Source organism: Quercus robur, chromosome 11, assembly GCF_932294415.1.
Source record: "Quercus robur chromosome 11, dhQueRobu3.1, whole genome shotgun sequence".
Classification (NCBI taxonomy): Eukaryota; Viridiplantae; Streptophyta; class Magnoliopsida; order Fagales; family Fagaceae; genus Quercus; species Quercus robur.
Window position 1 is genome coordinate 15,499,045 of NC_065544.1, and position 25,391 is coordinate 15,524,435.

A 25,391-nucleotide genomic window follows, 5' to 3' on the forward strand; every position below is an offset into this window, starting at 1 on the left:
AATATGTTTTAAATGCCATGATAGATGAATGCTAGGGGACGATATGCCATGTTGTTTGCTTTAGATGTATGTTAGAATGTGTGTTAGTCTAAAATAACATATTAGAAGACCATTTGATGGGACTTAGATTTGGAACACAATAAGTGGAGGCTAACCTACAGGTTAAGTGCCTAACACTTTCTCATCCCAAAACCTAAACTCCAGATATGTGCTCTGGTAAAGATTAGTCCTTTCACAAGAGTGCTATACATATGGTTCCTAGATATAATCTAGGCGACGACTCCATTTATACCCTAGGTTGAAGTGTACTTCCCATGAGGAAACCACTTGTCATGGGCACTTGTGCCCGCAAATTCTAATATTTTGCCACATATATAAAGTTTGGTAGTCCCACAATTTTACAAATAATTTTTTTATTATGTCAAAAGGAGAGTTTTAAACCGACAAACAGAAGAGTTTTAAACTAACTATTACTCAGCAACATGGAGAGTTTTAAACCAACTACTACTCAGCAACATAGAGAGTTTTAAACCAAACCAAAAATGTTTGACTATTAGTTGACCTTGTAATATTTTACCACATAAGTTTTGGTAGTTCCACAATTTTACTCATCATTTTTTTAATTAATTTATTTATTATGTCAAAATGAAAGTTTTTAACTGACTACTACTCAACAAACTGAAGAGGTTTAAACCAATTATAACTTAGAAACGTGGAGAGTTTTAAACCAAACCAAACCAACCTACTACCATATATACATATAGCATCACACCAAAATCCTCTATGTGGTTTAGCCTCTCTCTCCTTTTTTATGCTCTTTTGTTTCAAAAAATCTTTCGTCGTCAAGCCTCAATGCATCTTTTACATGAATTTCTCTTACTTAATTACTTTCATTTTTCATATTTTTTCCTTTAATATTCTGCATTAATGAATCTTTTTTTTGTTTTTTTGTTTTTGTTTTTGTTTTTGTTTTTGTTTTTTTTTTGTTTTTTTTTGTTTTTTTGTTTTTTTTTTTTTTTTGTTTTTTTTTTTCCATTGCTCGTGTGTTTGTGTAATATTTTATTAAGAACCAAAATTCTAGAAATCATGTTTGATCCTAGAGTTTTTATAGATAGAGTAAATGCTAAAAGAAAGCTAGGGTTAATAGATGCTACCGAAGTATGTTGAATTTTTTTTTTTTTTTTTTTAATATTTGACATCTTAGTTTTGTTAGATGAATACTTTTTGTTATAAAATGTTATTTTGTATTGCTCTATTTGCTTTTTTTTACCCTAAAAGCCTCATTGGAGTTTATAAAATTTTCTTTTGTCATGAAGTTGTTGTATTTTGTTGATCTATGTTACATAAAAGTTTAAATATGGAAGAAACATAAACAGTGTACCTTTCTTTCATCTTATAAAAAATAAAAAATATAGTTATTTTTTCAAAATATGTATATCTTTGTTTCGTATGACAAATATTTATTTTTTAATAGAGTTTCAACCTATGGCATCCGCTTTTGATGATTTTGCTCTTTATCATTAGATTAAGATACCAATCGATTTTTGGTGTAGACAGGGCAGGAATTGAACTCTAGATCTTTTATTCAACCATTACATATTTTATTAGTTGCGCTAACTAGAACCCACCTTATTATAAATATTGATTTTCATTCATTTTAAACTAATTATAGCATTGAAGATATTTAATAATCATTAACTTATCTTGTGCATCGCATAGGTTAGTGACTAGTATTATACTATGTTGTAAACAATTAACCTTGAAAGACTATGTACATTAGGGCTCCAAGATGATGTGTCCTTTGTAGAATTGGCTTAAGCCATGGACCTATGCAAAGGGTCCTAAAACATTTTAAAAAAGTCATAACGCTTAAATAAAATAAATGCCACTCTCTAAACCAGAAGTCAATTTTTTGACTTTTTTTTTTTTTAAAATTTTTATTTGGTAATTACCAAAAGACAAGAGGTATTATCATAAAATGAGCGTCTTGAGATTCCTAGCACCTTCCTTATGCGAAACCAAAGCTCCAAACTCATGTTTTTAGTTCAATCAAGGTTGTTAAAACCGGATCGGACCATACGGTCAGACTGGATTAACCAAAAACCAGTCACCATTATGGTTTTTTAAACATAAAAAACCGGAATTCTCTCTTTTGTAGTGAACCGTCTGAATCCCAATCCAACCGTACGGTATGTTGAACCGTGCATGGTTTCCGGTTTCCTTCCCACAAAATTTTGCTAAAAAATCTTAGTGTTGATCTCGTTTGTCCACCATCAAAAGCTCCACCATCACTGCATCTAACCGTTTGAAGGATTGATCTGCTTGTATGGAGATGAGAGAGAGAGAGAGAGAATGAAGTAACAGAGAAATAGAGAAGGAAACTGATAAAGAATCGGTGGAGGAAACAAAGTAACATAGAGAAAGGAGAACCAGGATTTGATATTGGGAACAGGGATTCATTTTAAATTTTTTTACCTAAAAAGTCACGCCTCCCCCTCTTTTTTGATAATCATTCAACAATTTCTTCGGCTCTTTATTATCACCTTTCTCATCACTTGACTAGTTGACCTTTCCTTTTGGTTTTTTTAATTGATATTTTATAATCTTTGTAGTAAGTTACAAAAAGATCATTTATATTTTATCCTTTTTTAAATATTATTTTGGTTAAGATTGATTTATTTTTGTATTAATAAATTAATAAAATAGTTATCACGTCATCACGATCAGACCTCAATCGGACCTCAGTTAAACCTTAGAAATTTTGAACTTCATTTTTTTTACGGTTCATTGAACAGTTCGAGTCTGAAAACCATGAGTTCAATACATTATTTTGACCAATAAATAGAATATAGGATTTTGTGAATTTTTTTTCCTTGATCTAGGTCTGGTAGTTAATATCAATTAGCTTTCTTTAACAAATCACACTTTAGATCCCAATGCTTCATGGGGATTCCATTAACCACAAAATTTCCTATTTTCATTAATTCAACCTCCTCATGCTATGAGAGACGGTGACCCCAACCTACTTGATTGAGTTGGGACAAAATCGTGGGAATAGGTGAAGTCATGTTGTGCCTTTCAAAATGGTGAAGATATCTAGGGTTTAAATTCTCCACCTTAACTATTAAATTAAAAAAAAAAAAAACTATAATATAGGTGAAAATTGGTGATACTTTTTTTGTGGTTAGTTACTCTTCATCTATAAAACAAATTAGTATTCCATGGAGTTATGTTATATCATATAATAAAATTATAATTGAAGAAAAGAATTCAAGAGGGTGTTATCTGTTCGAAATACTTTAATGAACTTTTTTATTTATTTCTACAAATAAGATCTCAAATAATTAGCAATATTAGAAAGTAAAAAGGAAGAGAGGTAAAATCTTAGAGTATCTCCAGCAGTCTCTCCAAATTTTTGCCTAATTTTTGCCTGTTTGGAGAATGAACAGTGACATTTAACTTTTAGCTATCCACTTTTTCAAATACACTTTCCAACAGACTCTCTATCACATTCTCTATCTCATTTAAATATTATATTTTCATTCATTCTTTATTATTTTTTTTATCATCATTTATTCTTTCTATATTCATTACCAACAATTATATTTTTCAATGAAAAGTATTATAGTCACAACATTTTTCGCAATACTTTCACAAGAATCACATCAAAATCTTATGTGAAAAATTGTTACTAGTTCTAATTTGAATCCACCACTGAAATTATATTTTTACTCACCAATATTAACTAATTACTTAAAATTTATTGTGAAAATATTGCGATAGAATTTCTAAGTGGTTATTTCTTATTCTTTTCCTTCCTTTCATCCACACGTTCCCTTTTATTTATTTATTTATTTTTTCTCTTGGTTTTTCCTCCACCACACACATATCCCACTATCTCCACCTACCCTTCTTTTTCTTTTTCTTTTTCTAGATCATTCCGGATCACTTGTGTGGTAGCCTCCAGAACAAGAGCATATCTCCACTTCTCCCTCTCTGTTTCTTTTTCTTTCTTTCTCTTTCTCTTACACAAACACACAAATTTCTCTCCCTCTATCTCACTCAAACAAATTCTCTCTCATACACACATAGATCACCGGCAGAGAAGTGGAGATTGGCGTTCTATACAGATCGGCGTTCTACATTTTTTTATTTTTTTTGGTTTGATTAGTTTTATTTTATTGCTCAGATTTCATTAGGCTTATGAGAAATATTGTTTTTGTGTTTCAAATCTTTCGATTGGGTTTTGTGTTTTTGTTTTGATTGTGGTATGTTACCGTTGAGATAGAGAAGCACGAGAGAGTGAAGAACGAAAGAGAAAAGGAATGAGAGAGAAAGAATTATTTTTTAATTCAACCGGTATTAGTTTAATGAGAAATAATCTTTGCAAAAGTTACAGTGATTGCTACAGTACTCTCCAGGCCTGGAGAGCTACTGTAGCAAATCTAAAATTTTTTTTCGGAGATAGAGAGGCTGTTGGATGGCTGTTTTTGTGTGAACAGTGGCTTTTCTCTCCAAAATTTGGAGATGGCCAGCCCTGTTGGAGATGCTCTTATAGTGCTATAGAATTATGCAAAAACGTTGTGCTTAAAGGTTGATTCGTGCCTCTCAGAGTAGAACTTGGTGCGATTGGATCACTTAGCCGAATAGCCTCCTAGGATTAGATTATAGCATCGAACTTCATAATGGACGCACTCCTAAAGACAAAGAATCAAGAACAACCCTAATATTTTCCTTTCCTTTAACACGTCTATTTATAGGAAAAATTTTAAGTGTGGTCTACACTTAATAAATTATGTGGGAGAGAGAGCAAAACAGAACAAAAGAGGAATAGCGGAGCAAAGCCTTGTCTTCCACGAAGGAAGAGCACACTAGAACTTGGACTTCTACGAAGGAAGAGTTGAGCAGGCTAGAGGAGCAAGGCATGGCAGAGTAAAGCAAAAAAGCAAGGGGAAAGCAGAAGCTATTCTACTACTAAAGCAAAGAAAGAATCAGTGAACAATGTGAGGTCTGGAAAAAGTATTTATAAGCCACAAACAAATGATAAAATAATGAGTAAAAGCCAAGGTCATTGACAAACTCAATTAATTAGTCAAATGGTCACTGGAAAATTAAATGTCCAATAGGTTAGAAAAGAGAGAAAAATAAAAGCCCAAGGTAAAACTTAGCTATACCTCATGTGCGTGAGACGCTGTGGGCCGACATGACATGCGTGCATGTGATGTGGATAAAGCTGAACTCCACAATAAGTTCGTTGTACACACAAATTTTGTAAATGATAAATCACACGGTCACAAAATAGAGTAACAAATGATCAATTTATATTGATTTATATATGTGTGTGTGTGTGAGTACAATCCTCTGTATGATTCTTTACAATGAACTCCTTTGATTCAATCCCCACGACGCTTTATGATTCGAAGGGCTATAAAGCTTGATCTTGAATTGTGTTTTGATGCCTCTAAGTTTGATGAGTAGTTAAACGTACTTGATTTGATGTGAGGGCCGTTGGCTTAATCTCAAACCGAATCCAAGGAATTTGAAGGAAAATCCCTACTTTGATTTGAAAAAGTAGGAATGAGGCTTGATTTTGAGGGAGCAAGGATGGACTTTTGGTCTTAGAGATGACTCTCTACTTTGACAAAATTTTAGTAGGTTTTTTTCTCTCTATGTTTCTATCCCTTTTCTAATATGAGAAGACTTTATTTATAGGCTACTCAATGGTTTTTAATTTAGAATTTTTCTCCCAGCATTCATTGAGAATTAATTACAAATTTTGAATTTAAATTCAAATTTGACTTTAATTTTGGTCTTGCATTTAATAAGAATATTCCATGTGAGTCTTTTCTTCTAGCGTTGCTACATGGTTTTCTTCATTATGTTGCTACATGGCTTTATGTAACTTTGACATGTGTCATTTTTATGTGAGCCACGATAATTTAAAGACTTGATACGTGGCTTGATTTCATTTGTTGATTGTCCACTGTTGACACATCATTAGTTGGAAATTAATTTGATTACAAATATTTGATCATGAGGAATCGGACGGTTGTGAATACGTCCTAAAATTTTGATGTCTACACCCGCTATCTTAAAATATCACTGACTTATAAACACAAAGGGAAGCTCACTCTTAACCAATGTGGGATTCACAACAATAGACAAAATGTTTAAAACATACACCTACACCAACAATCTCCCATATGTCACAAACAAGAAATATGAAAGGCAAGTAACTAAAGAAAGTATGCATCATTATGGTACCATAAGGTTTTAACCATTCGTAGTATAAATAAGTAGAAACTAAAAGGCAATAGTAAAGTTAGACTCCATTAACCAAGCTACAAGTTATCCAACTTACCACCCACATAGCTTTTGTTACCATGGTTGTTCTATAAGTAGTTTGGCGCCTCATCCAGGCCTTGCGCCACTAGATTTCATGAGAGCTTTAGAGGCCTAACCAAAGTCTCATAAGAAGAAGAACAACTTCCACTCACATATAGGTGGCATCAATCAAAAGTACATGCAAGACACCCCATCCCAAAATGTAAGGACTATGAAACCATTGAAAGCCTAAAGCTTAACCTCTAACAATTTGCAATTTAGCACTGTCATACACTATAGAGATGGACTCATTACTAATTTCTTTAGCAAGATAGTGTAAAATATTACATAGTAAATGATAGTGCCAACATAGACCACTAATGACCTTTACCCATTTTACTCATTCATTGAATCATCCATCATAAAGGTTGGGCATTAGCCACAATATCCAACTTGGGAATCTGTTCAATCCCTCTTGATGTCTCACTTATCTACTTCTTGCTAGTGGATTGGTCAAGGGATTGAACAAATTTGTTTCTAATTTCACAAAGTCCAATGACATAATGCCATTATTAGTAAGTTGTCTCACAATATTGTACCTCAATAAGATATGTTGACTTTTCTCATTATTAATTTTGATGTTTACATGTGCTATGAAAGCCTAACAATCACAATGTATGCAAATAAAGGAAATAAAGTTAGTATATAGAGGCATGTCAATTAATAAACTCCTAAGTTATTAGGTTTTGGGCCTAGCCTTCTTTAAGGCCACTAACTCTACTTCCATGGTGGATCATGCTATGCAAGCCTGCTTGGATGACTTTTAGGAAACATCCTCTCTAACGAGTTTGAACACATATGTACTAGTGAGTTTTACCTCATCTAAATTAGAGATCTAATTAGCATCACAATATACTTCTAAAATAATATGCTAACCACAATATGACAAACCAAAATCATAAGTTCCCTTTAAATATCTTAACTATCTAAATATTGCATCTCGATGCTCAATGTTAGGATTATTAGTAACATATGCAATATCAAAGCAATTATAGTTTGTCAAAAACATTACAGTACCAATAATTTGTACATATTTATCTTGTGAAACACTATCATCACAATTTTTAACCAGGTGCACCGTTGAGTCATACATAGTAGACATTGTTGACATACCAAAGTGTTCAAACTTTTTGAGAACTTTTTTTACATAATGAGATTGTTATAGTGTAATTAAATCATTATCCCTTATGATCTTGATGCCCTTATATATTTCATATCATATTTAGAGACAAGAAAATATTTAGTAGCATGCACAATATCATTGGCTAGTTCCAAATAAGATCAAGTTGTCAACATATAATCAAATAATGACAACTTCATTACTATTATACTTGCTATATATGCATTTATTTGTACCATTAATCATATCCCTATGAGTAAGTGTTAAATTATCAAAATTTTCATGCAATTGTTTAGATACTTGTTTTAATCCAATTATAAAGATTTTACCAATTAAAAAAAAATTATGTTTTGGTTAAAAGACAACACAACCCTAGGATTGCTCCATATAAATTTCTTATTCAAAATCACAATTTAGAAAAGCCGTTTTAAAGTCCATGTAAATGGATGCAATGGCAAGCGGTATTCTAATAGATGCAATTCTAGTAATCGGAAAATAAAAATCAAAATAATCAACACTATTCTTTTGCTGAAAGCCTTTGGTTACCAAATGTGCTTTATACTTATCTATTGTGCCATTTGGTTTTAATTTCCTTTTACATACCCATTTGCAATCAGTAGGTTTAGCCTTAGGTTGAAGTTCAACTGATTTGCAAGTATGATTAGATATAATAGATTTTAATTCATTATTAATAGCTTCAAACCAAAATGGTGCATCTACAAATTTAATTACATCATAATAACTTATAGGTTCATCTTCAACAACATAGGCAATAAAATCGTTACCGTAATCCTTTTTCTTCTTAGCTCGCTTGCTTCCACTCAATTCTTGCACATCCTCAATAAGATCATTAGAACTAGTAATAGGTTTACACACTAATTTTCCTTATTTTACAAAGGAAACACATTCTTAAATAATATGACATTTTCAGATTCAATAACAGTGTTAAGATTCTAAAACATCACTCTTGATGACAAGAAATCTATAACATGAACTATTGCAAGCATAACCAATAAAGACAATCACATGTTTAAGAATCAAGTTTTCTCTTTTTAGGCTTGGGTAGTATGACTTTAGCTAAGCATCCTCACACTTTGTTGTTTTCCAAATTAGGCTATGCCCCTCCCAAAGTTTATAGGGAGTTTACCAATTTTCTTATGAGGTACCTTATTTTTTATATGAAAAGCCAAAAGAATGCATTCCCTCTACATATTGGAAGATAGCTAGGAACTAACAAGCATAGCGTTATCATCTCTTTAAGAGTACTATTTTTCCTTTTGGTTATTCCATTAAATTCAGTTCAACAAGGTGGAGTTACCTCATGGGTTATGCCATTTTCTTCAAAAAATTCTTTAAAAGGATTCGACTCATATTCCCCAACTCTATCAATTCTAAGTCTATTTAATTCTATTATTCTTTTGGTTTTTAACTTCACTTTTTTACTTTATAAACATTTCCAAAGTTCCATCCTTGGTTCTTAGTAAATAAAGTTTAATAGATCTAAAGTGGTCATCAACAAAAGATTACATAAATTTTTTTACCACCTTTAGTCATTGTGTGTTTTAAATCACTCAGGTCACTACGTACCAAACTAATGAGTTTGGTTTCTCTTGTAGCAAATTTACAAGATTTTTTATTGAATTTATTTTCAGCCCAAATTTCACATTTGTCCATATTTTCTTCACTTAGTGATTTAATGATTCCACATTCTTTCATCAATGCAATCAATCAAGTAAGCACAAGAAGATGAACTATTTAGATTAATGACTTGATCAACATTAAGATTGAAGAGGCCATCATCATTGTAACCCTTACCAACAAAGACTTCAGTCTTAGTTAAAGTAACTATGACATCATCAAATAAAAATTTAATATCGACCTTACCAAGGAAATGCACTGAGATGAGGTTGTGTTGAAAATGAGATACATGAAGGACATTGGTTAGTGAAAGAGTTTTATCAGATGTTAGCTTCGAAACAACCTTCCCTTTACCACTCACTGACAAGGACATATTGTCCCCAACATAGACACATTTGGTGCCTTTTGTAGCCCGCTATAGGAGCTGAGGAACTAAACTCCTCCTTAAATAAACCAATATGCCTTGCGCAAGCTGAATTTACCACCCATCCTTTCACATTTGTGACCAAATGTGCCTCGAACACCACCGTTGTAATAACCTTTTTGGTTTCCACTACATTTGATTTATTTGATGTAGAGCCTTTGTTGTTCTTCTTTTTATTGTTGAAGTTACCACTCACTCTACAAGTAGTTGCAAAATTACCTACCTTACTGCAATTGAAACAATTACCTTTTTTCTTTTCGATTTGAGGATTTGGACGATTTTTATTATGAAACTTTTCTTCACTTCTAGGGTAACGTTTCTTATTATTTTGTGGAGGTCTAGAGGGTCCTTCCTCTACAACAATAGCTAAATTTCTTATTTATAGAAAACATTTCAATCATCCTATTGTCTCTTCAATTTGGATATCTACAGTAGTTTGTTGAAGTTTCAAATAGGTTTTATGATGACTATATTAGTGTTTATACTTTTTCCAAGAGTTTAGTAACTTATAGACAAGGGCATGAGCTACAAATCTATTAGGTAGAACATCACCCTCTTTGGCTAAATCGGAAACTAATTTTTGGAAATCTTCGATTGGGCTAAAAGTATTTTTTTGTCATACATTTGAAAAGACATGTATTTAGTTGTAGCAAACTTTTTAGCACCCTCATCCTCAAACAATTAAATTCATCCCATATATTTTTAACACAAACAAAATGACAATAATTATCAAATAAGTTATTAGCTAAACAACAATTGACAATGTAGACACACAATTTGTTCATCTTTTCCCACTTTTCTAATTTTCTAGGATCATCTTTGGGTTTGGGTTCATAAAGAACATGGTCAGTTTCAGTAAATTCCAAGATGGGTAAAACCCTTTCTTTCCAACTTTTGAAATTATTTCCATCGGTTCAACCTTTGTAATTTTTGAAATGACCTTAAGAGAATCAACAACTTGTTTCTTCAATTTGAAACCAAAAAACTCAAGCTTATAGATTGTTGGAAATACTCTTAGTGAAAAACAAGTTTTGATTTCAACAAATAAGATCCAAATAATTAGCAATATTAGAAGGTAAAGAGAAAGAAAGGAACAATCTCATAGTGTTATAGAATCATGCAAGAGCATTGTTCTTAAAGTTGATTGATGCCACCTAGAGTAGAATTTAGTACGATTGTCTCTCTTGGCACAACCACCCCCTAAGTTTAGACTATAGCGTCAGTCATTGCAATGGATGCACTCCCAAAGATGATGGTTTAATAAAAACTCTAATATTTGTCTTTCCTTTAACATGTTTATTGGTAGACAAAATCTAAAGTGTGGTCTTCACTTAAATTATGTTGGAGAGAAAGAGCAAAATAGAAAAAGGGAGGAAGACCATAGCAGAGCCTAATCTTCTACGAAGGAAGAGTAGACCAGAACCTAGTTTTCCACTAAGGAAGAGAAGCCCAGACCTGAAAAGTAGAGCAGAGCATAATAGAAAAGTAAGGGACGAGCAGAAGTTATTCTACAATTGAAGCAAAGAAAGAATCTATGAACAACTAGAGGTTTGGTAGGAGTATTTATAAACCACAAACAAATAATAAAATATTGAGTTAGCTTACTAGTGAACCGAATCTCCAACGGGTGGAACCAATTGTCATTGACAAGCCCACAGGTCAGTCAAACGGTCACTGGGAAAATTAAAATGTTCAACGAGCTAGAAAAGGGAAAAATAATAGCCCAAAGAAAAATTTAGCTAGATTTCACACACACAAGATGCGTCGAGGCGGGCGGGGCGTGTGTATTTAATATGGATAAAGCCCAAATGCACACTAAGCTTACTATCTTGAGAAATCACTTGAGGTGGGTAATGACTTATAAACAAAAAGTTAAGCTCACTCTTAAGCAACGTGGAATTCACAACAAGAGAGTGAATTTTGTATTGTACCAGTCGGTACAACTGTTATTTGCTGCACCAATGGCTAAACCAGTACAAGAACATAGTAATTTCGTTCCAGTTTAAGTACTATCTATACCTAAATTGTTTCTGCCATACCAGGATATATACCAGATTTTGGCCAGATAATGGATACCGGACTGGTAATGAAATTACACCCAATGACCCAAAAATGTTATTGTGATGACTATCTCTCTCCTTGTGTTGAATATGGCCTTCTTTGTCTCTTTTTTCCTCCTTCTGCCATCATTTTCTGAGCTTCACATTGGCAAAGATGATGATCAATGGTGGTTTACAAGTGGCACGGCATTTTATTGGGATTATTAAACGGAGCTGAATTGAGAGAGAGGGGTTGCAAAATAGAGCTGAAAAGAGAGAGACCTAGCTGAAAACAGGTGAAATAAAGAGAAATAACCTTTGTGAGGTAAGAGAGTTGATGAGTCAGTCAATAGCGTGAATGGAGTAGAAAAATTGGTTGGAACTCGTGAAAATTTGAAAAAAAAAAAAAAAAAAAAAAGGGTTTTACTAACGTATGCTTTATGGGTATACATTAATAAATCATTTTAGGAAACTTTCTATAAAAAACTGAAAAAGTGATTAATTGCTTTGGCAACTTTTTTCAATTCCCCATAAAACCTTTTATAAAATGGATGTTTAATGTATGCTTTAAGGACATTCATTAACTGGATCGAAAAAGTCTTAGAACCTACCACTATATTATCAGTTTGCATCATTTAAGTTCATGGAAGGAAACTTGAGAGGAATACTAGAAAAAAAAAATTTGAAAATTGAAAAAGTTACATAATGCCTTTATTCCAAATTATTCATTTATTTCTTGCTTTCTCTTCCTCTCTAGAAATTTAAGGTTTTTTCGTGTTCGTATGTCGATTTCTCTTATATCGTGCATAATTACCCAATGTACTTCAAGTCTTCGACTATTTCAAAATGAATTTTTTTCCCTATTATGAAAAGGACGAAGTTTGATTACAAACTTAATTGTAGCCAATGGCTAGAACACCACTTAATATATATATATTTTTATTAAATGTAAATTTTGACAAATCCACCATTGGATTATATATATATATATATATATATATTTTTTTTTTATATCCTTTATTCTAGTAAAATTTTCAGAAGATCAAAGATCATTAGATATGTAATCAATCAAATGTTTAAATTTCAAGTTTTTGTAGTCTAAAATTATGAATAAAAAATAAGTTTACAGATTGAATTCTAAATAACATACGATTGACAGGAAATTTGACATAGATGTGTTAAGAATATAAAGAATATACAATTCAACGTTTAGATTTTCAAAATATGTAATTATGTTAATACTTTTATAAATGTTGTAGCCGTTGACAATCAAATTTGTAACAAAACTTTGTCCATGTAAAATTAGGTGATACTTTTTGTAGTTAGGAGTTACTCACCATCTATTAACCCAATTGGTATTCCTAGACTTAAGTAATATCATATTATATAATATATTGAACCATTTATTTTGCGTCTAATTTTATTTCTTACAATTGAAGAAAAGAATAGAAGAGGGTACTGTCAACTTGCTTCGTAAAGTAAAGCAGCAGGCAAAGGTGAGGATTCCGAGGGCAGAGGCATTTACAAGAATGAGTAATCCCCAAGAAGGTATGGTTATGGATCAGAAGGATTTCCCATTCTATCATTTTCTTTAACAGCATATGCTCACAGGGCAGTTTTTATCAACAACTGTATGTATCAGGTATTGAAATATTCATCCCAACTAGCTCAGATGCTGGGGCATCGTTGCAGACAGATGACGAAGCTGAGAGTAAGTGCTCTCTCTTTCTCTGTCGTATGATGCAGCATAACTGACACCAAACATGCAAATGAGTCTTCAAATATCTTATATGTGTCCGTTCATTCTAACTTGCAAATACTGTATTGCATTTATGAAGTAGGCTAAAATGTTCTGATAGTTTTTAGACCCCTTAAAAAACACAATTTGATTAACCTAGGTAATTAGCCAAGTTGTTACTTAGTCTAATTTAACAAAAACTAGGTTATCACAATCAAACAATCATATCATGCAAAGCAGCGGAAAGATAAATAACACAAAAATATGATCACCCAAGAAACCAAACCGGTAAAAACCTGGGGAGGATTTAACCTAGCTATCTTCAAGGTAAACTTGAATCCACTATCTTGAAAGAATCAAAGTTCATACAATAAGACTTACAAGCCCCTACGCTCGATTTTTTATTGCTACCCACCAGTAGAACTTACTGACACGATTACGTGCAAGTTCTGAATCCACGGACTCATTCTTTCTTGGATTCACTACCAGATACAAGCACACCCGCTTAATCCACTATCTTGAAAGAATCGAAGTTCATACAATAAGACTTACAATCCCCCACGTTCGATTTTTTATTGCTACCCACCAGTAGAACTTATTGACACGACTACGTGCAAGCTTCGAATCCACGGACTCCTTCTTTCTTTGATTCACCACCAGATACAAGCACACCCGCTTGTCTTTCTTTAAGCTTCAATGGCAGCAATTGAGTTGAACATCAAGGTGTGGATAATATCTTCTCTTTGAAAACCCTAAGTTTGTGTAAAGGAAAACTCCTCTAGATCTTACATGAGATTTACACAAACAGCAATATGAGCAACACTAAAATGTGGCTAGGGTTTTTCTTACTTAGGAAAAATTAGAAAACCCTAAACGTTTTAAACAAACTAGGGCTGAGTTGGAATTCGGCAGAAAAACGCATTCTGCCCGAGATTCGATCGATTGAGCTAGGCTGAAATGCATAGTAACTTTTGCATCAGCTCGATTCCAACTTTACATAAACGATACAACTTTGAGCAAGTCTAAACATATTGTTTTGATCATGGTTTGCCAACAATACACATTAGAGTTCTAAATACATAAAAACCTAAGTCTTTAGAACCTAACAAATTCCCCCTTTGGTAATCTATGACAAAACACAACCAGAAGCTCAAAGTTTACAAAGAAAAGCCCTTTACAAAGCAAATGCTCATAAAACAAACTCAATCCTAACTACTATCCAGCAATTACAAGTGTAGACAGCAACTCAATTGAATCAACCTGTATATTTCCTAAAACAATAAACAAAATGCATAACCACATGTGTGGAAAATACAAGTAAACAAATTAAATTCTTGAAAGACATAAACAGTTGAAAACAAGAAACATAAAAAGCAATAAAAGTAGCTCCCCCTAACATGAATATCTCAACAAAAATATGGCAAGAGCTAAAAAGATAAAATATAATCTGAAGCACCTAGATACAATCTAAACTCCACAAGCTCCAACCAATAAAAATACTCTCCCCCTAAAGACAAAACTCTACAAGAGCTCAAATCAAATCAAATATGTACTCCCCTTTTTTGTGATGGAATGCCAAAGGGCAATCAAAATCCATCATCAAAAGGGAGGTGGCGGTGAAGATCGTCTAAACTGTGCCAACTCTGCGCGCAAAGCACGGATCTCATTAAGCACGTCCACCAAAATCTGTCCATGAGCCGCCTAAACAGTCAAGACATGATCCAACGTACGTCGAATGTTTGAATCATCCGAAGTAGTAGGTGGAGGAACATTAGCATCAGCAGCAGCAGCACCAGATGCCTCAGCATCATCAACACCTGTAGAGAGGGAGGAGGGGGAACAGCACCAGATGACGCACCTCTAGGACTCGAAGGAGCAACTCTCAAGTGAGCAGCCCTTTGCCTAAGAAAGGTGGCATCTATGGGAGCAACAATATGAACATGCTCACCAGAAGGAAAACCATTTAGACCAAGAAACAACAAAATCCTCTGAATGAAAATATGATGGATAAGCGCATGCCCTACGGCAGAACTCCTATGAACCTCGTTCAAAGAACGAAGGAACAGATGAGGGAAACTAATTGACGCACCAGAAACAAAAGCATACAAAAACACACATCGCTCTAGAGGGATAGTGTGGAGATGAGAAATAGGTCACAAAGAATGATACACTATCTTAAAGAAAAGATAGGCAGTCTCAGTAAGCTCATTAGACATGATCTGAGGATCAGAATCCCATTGGATAGAAGACCCAGTGATGTATGACATGACAACATCTAAGGGTGGAGACTTATCATAGGGATAGTCAGGTTCTCAAACAACTGGAATCCCAAGAGCTTCAGCCACTACCCGAGGAGTAATGATGAACTTAACACCTCGTATCTAACTTCTAACAAGAGTGTTGGAATCATAGACGTGGCAGAAGAGATTCGAGAAGAACTCTCTAATCAGAGCGATCGTGGTGGATGGTCTATCTCTAAGAGGGACAACCAACCTCTAGACTCAAAGTTAGCCCTAATGGCCAAATCAATCTCATCTAAAATCACAGAACGCTTAGCCCAAATCTTGCGCTTACTGTTTAGTTTCTCAAAGGCCTTTCTGCTTTTGTCATTCTTAAACACCTCACTCCTAGAGGGAGACTCAGAGGAAATGGAGGGGGTCCTATGGGCTCTAGTTTTCCTAGGCATAGTGCTAGGAGAAGGACCAAGACATAAAGCAAAAAAAAAAACGTAAAAAAAAAAATAAATCAGGGGCAAACTGCAAGTTAGCATAAAAAAAAAAAAAAAAAAAATATATATATATATATATATATATATATATATATATAGAGCAAAAATCTATATGATGCATGAACAAATTAAATGTAGTGATGCATGACCTAATGCAGTGCAATTAAGTTTAAATTAAGTTTAAGTTCACAAATTTGGCTTGAGCATAGAGTTTCTAACAAAAAAACCCAAAATTTTGAAAAACCACTTGATCGATTTGTAAGAAATTGACGAATTGATCATCATACAAGATAGATTTCAGAAAATAATGATGAATTACATCAATTCAACAAGCCAATTTTATCAATTGAACCAATTTGAACAAAAAGACCCAATTCAGGTTCAACACAAACCCTAGAATTTTTGATTATTCATAAAATCCCAAATTAATCAAGTTAACCAACATAGATCATGAATATATCATTGTAGCAACAAAACCCATTGATCAAATTCATAAAACAAGGCTTGATTAATCAAAAATCCCAAATAATGCATAGTGCAAAAATTACCAAAAACCATGAGATAAATGCATGAAAATATGAAAATAATGCAAAAGGAAGGGTAAAATAGACATACCGGCTTAGGGAGAGAGAATCCTTGCAAGAAATTTGGAGGAAAACGACAAAAAAATCTCAGTGGAGCCTTGCCTAGTCGGAGAGAGAGAAAAAAGTTTTGAAAAAGTGATTTGATCAAGTCGAATATGAATTTTTAAAAAACCTGATTCACGAGTTTTGATTGATCGGAAAATAGTTTCGATTGATCGAAACAGACAGAGGCTCGCTAAAAAATTTTAAAAAATTTCGATTGATCGAAAAATAGATTGGATCAATTGAAACTAGTAGATGCTCACTAAATTTGAGGAAAAACACAGTTTTAAAAAAAAAAAATTGGGAACAACTCAAAGCATTGACATTGAGGAACAAAATGCATGAATATGTGATGATATGATTTTCAAAAACAAGAATTGAAGCCCAAATTTCCCAAATTTAAAATCTCTTACATTCTCCATAAATTTTCAAGCATCAAATCAATTTTCTACAAAATTCAAAGTATTTGCAAATTTGGTTGGTCAGACCATAAACATACACAATAACATATACAATGTTTAGCAAAGAGTAACTTCTGCAGTGTGTGCAACTAGTAAAAGTTTGAGATACATGTGAGGTGATATATAAATAGAAATCAATTACAAAGTCTACAAAATTCATCACATTTAATTTGAAAGAGACTATCACCTAAAGAGTTACATCATATAACTCCCACATCTCCTAGATCATAAGCTTACAATCATGTAAGTTTCTTGAATTTTGCCTCATAATATACATACCAATTTTAATTTATTCAGAAACTTATTAAAAAGTCAGGATAATGTACACACCAATTTTAATTATGTGATTTGGCATCAAGCCTAATAGTACACACCAATTTTAAGTATTAAGCAATTAAACCGAGACTACACCTTATGTTCTTTTTGTGCATGTGCTACATTTTCTCGAGCACAAATTCTTACGATATGTACTCAAAACCATAAACATCTTTCCCACACAACATGCGCTGCAAAGCTTCAACTAGTAATGTGCAATAAGTAAGCTCATCAAGGCTAAATAAGGTACAAAAGACATATTATGTGAAAATAAATTGATCAACTTTGTTCTTAAAAACCAAGAAACTAGTGCAAAACTCAATTTGCTTCCTTTTTCTTCCCTTTTTCCTCCCTTTTTAAATTTTTTTTTTTATTATAAAAAAAATACCTAGAATGAAATGCATGAATGTTATGTAATGCAAAACCTAAAAACAAAAGAACACAAAACCAAAAAAAAAAATGGTCACAAAGGGTAAAGCAATGAAGCATAAGGACCATGTCAGAAATACTCAATTAGTTCGAGTCTTTTGCATCCAAAACCTTTTAGATGCACCATGAGCATTGGAGTTCTTATTCACTTGGGAATGATTACCAACTCCAAGATTGGAATAAAGGTTTAAAGCCTTTACCAATTTACCAATGAGTACTATAAGATCTTGTGCTTGAGGCATAGGTACTTTTGGTTTGTTTGCTCTCTTTGCAACTTGCAGCTTATAACAGTTTGGACGAATGTGTCTAGACTTTCCAGAAAAATGATAAACCCATGCAGGTTTATCATGTGACTTGTCCTTAGACAGGGTAGGCTTCTTAGGTTTAGACTCTTTCAAATCAATCCTAATCTTCCTAGATGATGAAATTTCTATGGGTTTGACAACCTCACTCACAGGGGGTTTGACAGTTTTAGTCACAATCTCACTCACAGAAGGTTCAGAAGAAGATGAAAGGACAAAATTTGTGGAATGGGGAGCAGACACAGAGATGCTATCAACATAACCTAATCTAGATTTGTCAGAAGGAGATTTTTGAACACTCAGCATTTGATCAAGTTTAGAACTAGCAGATCTAGCAACAGATAAATCAAGTTCCAAAGATTTAACTTTATCAAGCAATAGCATATTCTCAGTTTTCACATTGTTCAAAAGTTCATTAGCATTAAACAGTTTTACAAGCATATTCTTCTTATCAAGCTCAAGAGATTCAATTTTCTTCAAACCAAGTTCAACATTCATAGCATCCTTTGCATCAACTTTGTAAAGTTTTTTGTAGGCCTCTTGAAGATCTGCATCCGCAGAGAGTTCCCCATCAGAAGGGTTCTCTTTAGCAGATATGCTCTCATTTACTATAGTAGTAGCAATGAAAGTAATGAAGTTTCTATCCTCGTCACAATCAGACTCATCATCAGAAAATTTACCATCACTAAGGGTTAGAGTCATAGCCTTACTCTTAAACTTCAAATAGGTAGGACATTTAGATTTCATGTGACCATACCTTTGACATCCAAAACACTGAGGACCCATAGAATTATTAGAAGATTGGCCTACTTTTTCTCTAGGTTTATCATTATTGTTAGCCTTAGTGGGATCATTCTTCCTAAAGTTTATAGGTTCAGCAGTGTTCGTGCCTCTTGCCTTTTTGTTACTATTCCTGAGAAAGTTTCTAAAATTCTTGGCAAGTTAAGCAATCTCTGTAACAGAGAGCTCATCATCAAATCCACCAACTTCAACATCATCAACTGACTTAAGAGCCATTGATTTGGATTTGTTAGTTTTGGGTAGGTCCAACTCATAAGATTAAAGAGATTCTACAAGTTCATCAACAGGGATGGAGTCCACATCTTTGCTCTCAGAAATGGCAGTCACCTTAGGTCTAAAGTCTTCAGTTAAAGATCTAAGAATCTTCCTAACAATTTTAGGTTGATCATAGATTTCACCTAAGTTAAAAGCAGAATTAACAATATCATTCAATTTAACATAGAATTCGTTAAAAGATTCATTATCAAACATCCTAATGCTTTCAAATTTTGAAGTCAATTGGTGCAATTTATTGATTTTGACGGCCTTTGTGCCTTCATGGACAGTTTGGAGGACATTCCAAGTAGTATGAGCAATCTCAACATTAGAGATTCTCTTAAATTTCTCCATAGAAACAGTGTTAAAGATAGCATTCATAGCCTTGCTATTGAACGCGGCCGCTTCTTTTTGAAAAGTTTGCCACTCACTAATAGGAGTAGTGGGCTTCTCCCATCCGTATTCAACGGAGTTCCAGACTCTCTCATCAATTGATTTCAGGAATGCTTTCATCCTTACTTTTCAATAAGCATAATTATTCCCATCAAAGTGAGGAGGAATAACAAGAGATTGTCCATGTTCCATGACAATAGGGGTCAAGGATCAGCTCAGTGATCAAGAGATCAACAATAAAAGAGGAACCCGCTCTGATATCACTTGATAGTTTTTAGACCCCTTAAAAAACACAATTGGATTAACCTAGGTAATTAGCCAAGTTGTTACTTAGTCCAATTTAACAAAAACTAGGTTATCACAATCAAATAATCATATCATACAAAGCAGCGGAATGGATTTAACCGGTAAAAACCTGTGGATGATTTAACTTAGCTATCCTCAAGATAAACTTGAATCCACTATCTTGAAAGAATCGAAATTCATACAATAAGACTTACAAGCCCCCACGCTCGACTTCTTATTGCTACCTACCAGTAGAACTTGTTGACACGATCACGTGCAAGCTCCGAATTTACGGACTCCTTCTTTCTTGGATTCACCACCAGATATAAGCACACCCGATTGTGTTTCTTTAAGCTTCAATGGCAGCAATTGAGTTGATCATCAAGGTGTAGATAATATCTCCTCCTTGAAAACCCTAAATTTGTGTAAAGGAAAGCTCCTCTAGATCTTACAAGAGATTTATATAAACAGCAATATGAGCAGCACTAAAACGTGGTTAAGGTTTTTCTTTTATACTTAGGACAAATTAAAAAACCCTTAATGTTTTAAACAAACTAGGGCTAAGTTGGAATTCTGCAGAAAAAGGCATTCTGCCCGAGATTCGATCGATCGAGCCTAAGCTTCAATTGATCGAACCTAAGCTTCGATCGATCGAGCCAGGCCGAAATGCATAGTAACTTCTGCATCAGCTCGATTCCAACTTTACATAAACAATACAACTTTGAGCAAGTCTAAACACTACTAAACATATTGTTTTGATCATGGTTTGCCAACAATACACATTAGATTTCTAAATACATAAAAATCTAAGTCTTTAGAACCTAACATGTTCTATTAAGCAGTTTTATATAGGAGAGAGAGAGAGAGAGAGAGAGAGAGAGAGAGAAATTATACCAACCTTCCTCCAATTTTTGGAAAGAAATGTCAAGTATCAAGGATTTAGCATTTTTTTTAGAGAATGACACTCTACCTGTGGATTGCTATTTTTATTCTTATTTCAATTTATGATCATTGCTAGTCGTAAATCCATGCTAGGCATCAGAACCTGCCTGTATGTTACAATTATAACACTTTCAACAATTAAAGAAGAATGCAATAAAAATGTGTGTTACTACTTGATCCTAAATGATTTTGAAAAAGTACAACATACAAAATTGTAGGCACATATATTGTGTTGAATAAATAGTGATTGAATTTGAGTTAATCTCTTGTTTCCTTAGTAATAATGGATTAATTTCCATTGCATAAAGTGGGTTTCAGCTAGTTCAATTGATAAAACCTCTAATGGTTGAATAAGAGATTTGAGATTTAATCCCCGCCTACATAAAAAACCTGATTGATGTCTTAGTTTAATGATAAAAAACTATCATAAAAAACGGATGTCATATATTGAAACTCTATAAAGAAAAAAGAGTTAGTCTAAAAAAAAAAAATCCATTGCATGAAAAATCTTAATTTTTATTATTAATTTTTTTTTAAAAGAACACTTTCTAGACAAAAATAAAAATATGCAATTTGTGAGAAAAAAAATAAAGTCACTCACTAATCATACACCGCTTTGTCGTGTTTCGGGTAGCATCTAATATCTTGCCTACGCATATTGTCACGCCCCGAACCCAACTATAAAGATAGGCATGTGACAACCGCCGCACGCTTATATAGTAAGCACCCTACAAGTGTGCAAGACCTTCTTAGTAACTAAAAATTTATCCTAAAAAATTACATCAAATAAAACCAAAATACTTCAACAATTTCTTTATGAAATAGATCTCCAATAATTTAATAGGAACAAAATCCAAACCTCATATACATAATGCTAATTGGCCAATAAATATAAAACTATTAGAAAACCATCCAATCCCAAAATCACTAAGCTTCTTTTCCTGCTCACAACACAACATCAAAACTCCCAAGACTTGCTATTCTTCATAATCTGAAACTGGATGGGAAAAATGGGTGAGTTGAAAACTCAATAAGTAACCAAAATCCTAATAAGTTCTATCAAACAATAAATCTGTAAAGTAATAAGATGTAATATTAGTTTTCAAAAGTTATAATATACTATGAGTTTTCAAAATAACTAAAGAAGTTTCATAGTCTTAAAATAATAAGTTGCAAATAGATCACAAACTTTAATCGTATAAATATATATCATAGATGGTTTAGAAAGCAATCAGTTTTCTAGATATCAAAAGCTATAACTTACAATAGGTTCCAAAAATACATAACCAGTTTAAGTGACTCAAAATAGTTAAATACTCAAACATTTCCAAAATCACATATGTAGTTTTAAGGACTCAAAAGGGTTCAAATACTCAAATGTAATTCATATTCTTAACAACCTTATGACTATGGTCACACTATATCCCCGTGACTGGGCATCAAAGTACCAATGAACAACCCCCATTGGTTTGGGTATCAGAATACCAATGAACGACCCCCATTGGTTTGAGTATCAGAATACCTATGAACAACCCCCATTGGTATGGGTATCAGAGTACCAATGAATAACCCCCATTGGTTTGGGTATCAAAATCAATTCATAGTCAATTTGTCCATAATCATATATATATGAAATCATAGTTTCTAACAAAAATATATCTTATTCAAGTACATATATATACATATATAATCATATTTTCAGTATTCAAATATATTTGTGATATTTCAATATTTTGTACTTTAAATCAATTTAGTTAAAGGAACAACTAAATAAATAAATCATATATTCAATGCTCATATTTATTTGTGGAATTTATCCATTCTTTACTTGAAATCATTAATACAATAAAAATAAATAGTAACAATTGTACACAATTTTCAGTAGTTAAATTATGCAGAGACAAAACTAATTCGGATAAGGTTACTTACCTCCAAAAGCTATTTCAAAAGAAACTTTTCTTTAATAGTTCCTCTAAAATCTTTAAATATCACCTAGAACAATTTTCAAATATTCTTACTCAATAATCAAATAATTTAAGAAAGAATTATAATGGTACCCAGTCTAAAAGTTCAAAAACGTGTATAAACACCTTTGAACGTTTAGACCCCCAAATTACAACTTAACCAATTCAAGCAATATGTCAAACAACTAGTGTGCGGAAACTTAACATATGCTATAATATGAAATTGGTTAAAAACTATTTAAGCCAAAACAAAACATAATCCACAGCAGAAAATAAAAAGGCAAAGATAGAGAGGAAGGAAGATGCAAACACAAAGACAACACGCGATGTGTTATCGAAGAGGAAACCGAAGCCCTCGGCGTAAAACCTCTCCGCCGCCCTCCAAGCGGTAAACAATCCACTAGAAAATACAGTTGGGATACATGGACAGCAATAGACCCTCCAAGCCTAATCTACCCAGTGCACCTAAGCCCTCCAAGCTTCTTGCTCCAACGAGGTTACGCCGAACCTTTTTCTTTTCTAGCTTCCCGGATTCTGCTACTAGACCGTAGCATCAACCAATGAAGATTGGTTCCTTCCTAACTGCTTCCCAGAAATCCAAACAGCTGTCTCACAGTGATGATGATGGTGAGAATCAGGTTTGGTATAATGCCTCTCAAGGATTTGACAATGGAGAGGAAGAGAGTTGAGGAATTTGAAGAGACTCTAATGTATAGATTGTGGATGAATCAATCTTGTTTTTCTTTAGGGTTTCTCTCTCAAAATTCTCTCTGGAAGCTCTCTCACAATGGTGGGTAAAAGGGGTATTTATACTGGAGTGGGAGAGGAATGTGAAACGTCAGGTTTTACAAAAATAGGGGTGGCTCGCAGCTTGACCTCGCGGCTTGACCAAGTTGCGAGATCCAGTCGCGAGATCCAGTCGCGAGATAACCGTATGGCCAGTTGTCCTGTTTTGTCTTGTAGTGCTCCAGCTAGCATGACTGTTCATCTTCCAGCATGCTTGGCACGTGTGCTGCGTCTGGCGGCTTGTAGCCGCGAGTCACCCGCGAGTCCCAGCCGCGAGTCTCTGTTTTCTTGCACACTCTTGAGCAATCTTCACTCTCTCTCACTCACTACCCTTACATCAAACCCACCTAAATACAGGGTTACTAAATGCTGAATTACAAGCAAATTTGGCACGGAATAAAGCCAATTAGATGGTTGAATAAATTCAACCTTACAATCTCCCCCTTTGGCTATTCCGTGACAAAACCCTAAAACAGACTCTAGACTTAACATGTGAGTTGGGAACAGTTGAACAAAACTCACTCACACCTAACTCTAGAAGCTGTGAAGCACGTGAATCATATGAACATAATACTCCTGAAACACAACAATACACCATGATCATTGTAAGCAGAAAATTATAAAATGCATATGAAACAGGCAATATGTGATCAAGCAAAGATGGAGTTAAGAAACAAACCATGGCTTGATCAACCAAGTGAACACCACAAGGTAGTGATCACAGTGCTCATTCACACTTGGAATGAACACAAGGACATACAAGTTAACAAGCACAAGGCAAGATACTTGTATGCTCAACACTCAACCAATGCATAATACACAAGGTATATGCATCTAGGAACAATCCTACAAGGGCACAAGAGTGACAGTACATAAATCAAAATGCAAGACATTTATCATTAAAGTACTGATTTCAACATAGCATAAAGGGCTGCATTAAGCAAGGTACAAACCATAAAGCCTACATAATATGCATAAAACATTAACCCTAAAAGCTTACATAAGCACATGGGTACAAAGCACATTATATTGAATAAAAACTTAAACAATATAAACTAAAAGTGCTTAAAGTTTCTCCCCTTCAAAGTGATGAGAAGCTATGATGCACTAGGAACATATATACTTGTAACCTGAAACACTTGCACAAAACACATTAGACCCTCAAGGTAAAGCAAGTAATAAAAGGACAAGTATAATGTAACAAGTAAATTGCGATCAAGTAAACATGATGTGAAACATGTGAGCAACTTGATCATACACCAAAACAGTTATATAGAAATGACTACAATGATCACATAGCAAAGCAAATGATCATCCGAACATGCATTCAAAGAAGCACAATAGCATAGGGATATATGCATGTCCAAAGCACAAATATGATGCAATGAGAACAACAAAGCATAACTCAAAGCACCATAAAGCCAACAAGAAAACAAACAAAACAAAGTTTTCTTATTATCTCAATGACTTCTCCCCCCTGGTATATGCATCTCCCCTATGGAATAACTCTCCCCCTACAAATGTGCATGAGAAATAGAATTTTTCCCCCTAAGGATGTGCACAAGAGTCATATAGAAATGACAAAACACTCTGGCTCTCTAGAGTATACTCTCCCCCTTTTTGTCAGGCATAGACAAAGGGTCAAGGAGAAACGAGGGCAAGAGATGAAGGAACAAACAATGATAATGATGCATGAGGGATGTGAGATGAATGAGAAAATGAAACTCAAATCAAAGACAAAGTAAAATGCTACAGAGCATA

At 33.7% G+C, this 25,391-nt stretch overlaps 1 protein-coding gene across 7 annotated transcripts in view; it reads left to right on the forward strand.

The window, feature by feature from the left end:
* Nucleotides 1-25,391, forward strand: part of LOC126705794 (ankyrin repeat-containing protein ITN1-like) — a 73,633-nt gene that overhangs the window by 12,895 nt on the left and 35,347 nt on the right. For 4 of the 7 annotated variants that reach the window (XM_050405004.1, XM_050405000.1, XM_050404998.1 and 1 more), the window contains 2 exons: nt 13,045-13,153; nt 13,248-13,316. In XM_050405004.1, coding sequence (XP_050260961.1) covers nt 13,135-13,153; nt 13,248-13,316 — 88 coding nt within the window. In that variant the 5' untranslated portion in view covers nt 13,045-13,134. The remainder of the gene's footprint in view (nt 1-13,044; nt 13,154-13,247; nt 13,317-25,391) is intronic. The other 3 variants (XM_050405002.1, XM_050405001.1, XM_050405003.1) reach the window with 1 other exon arrangement.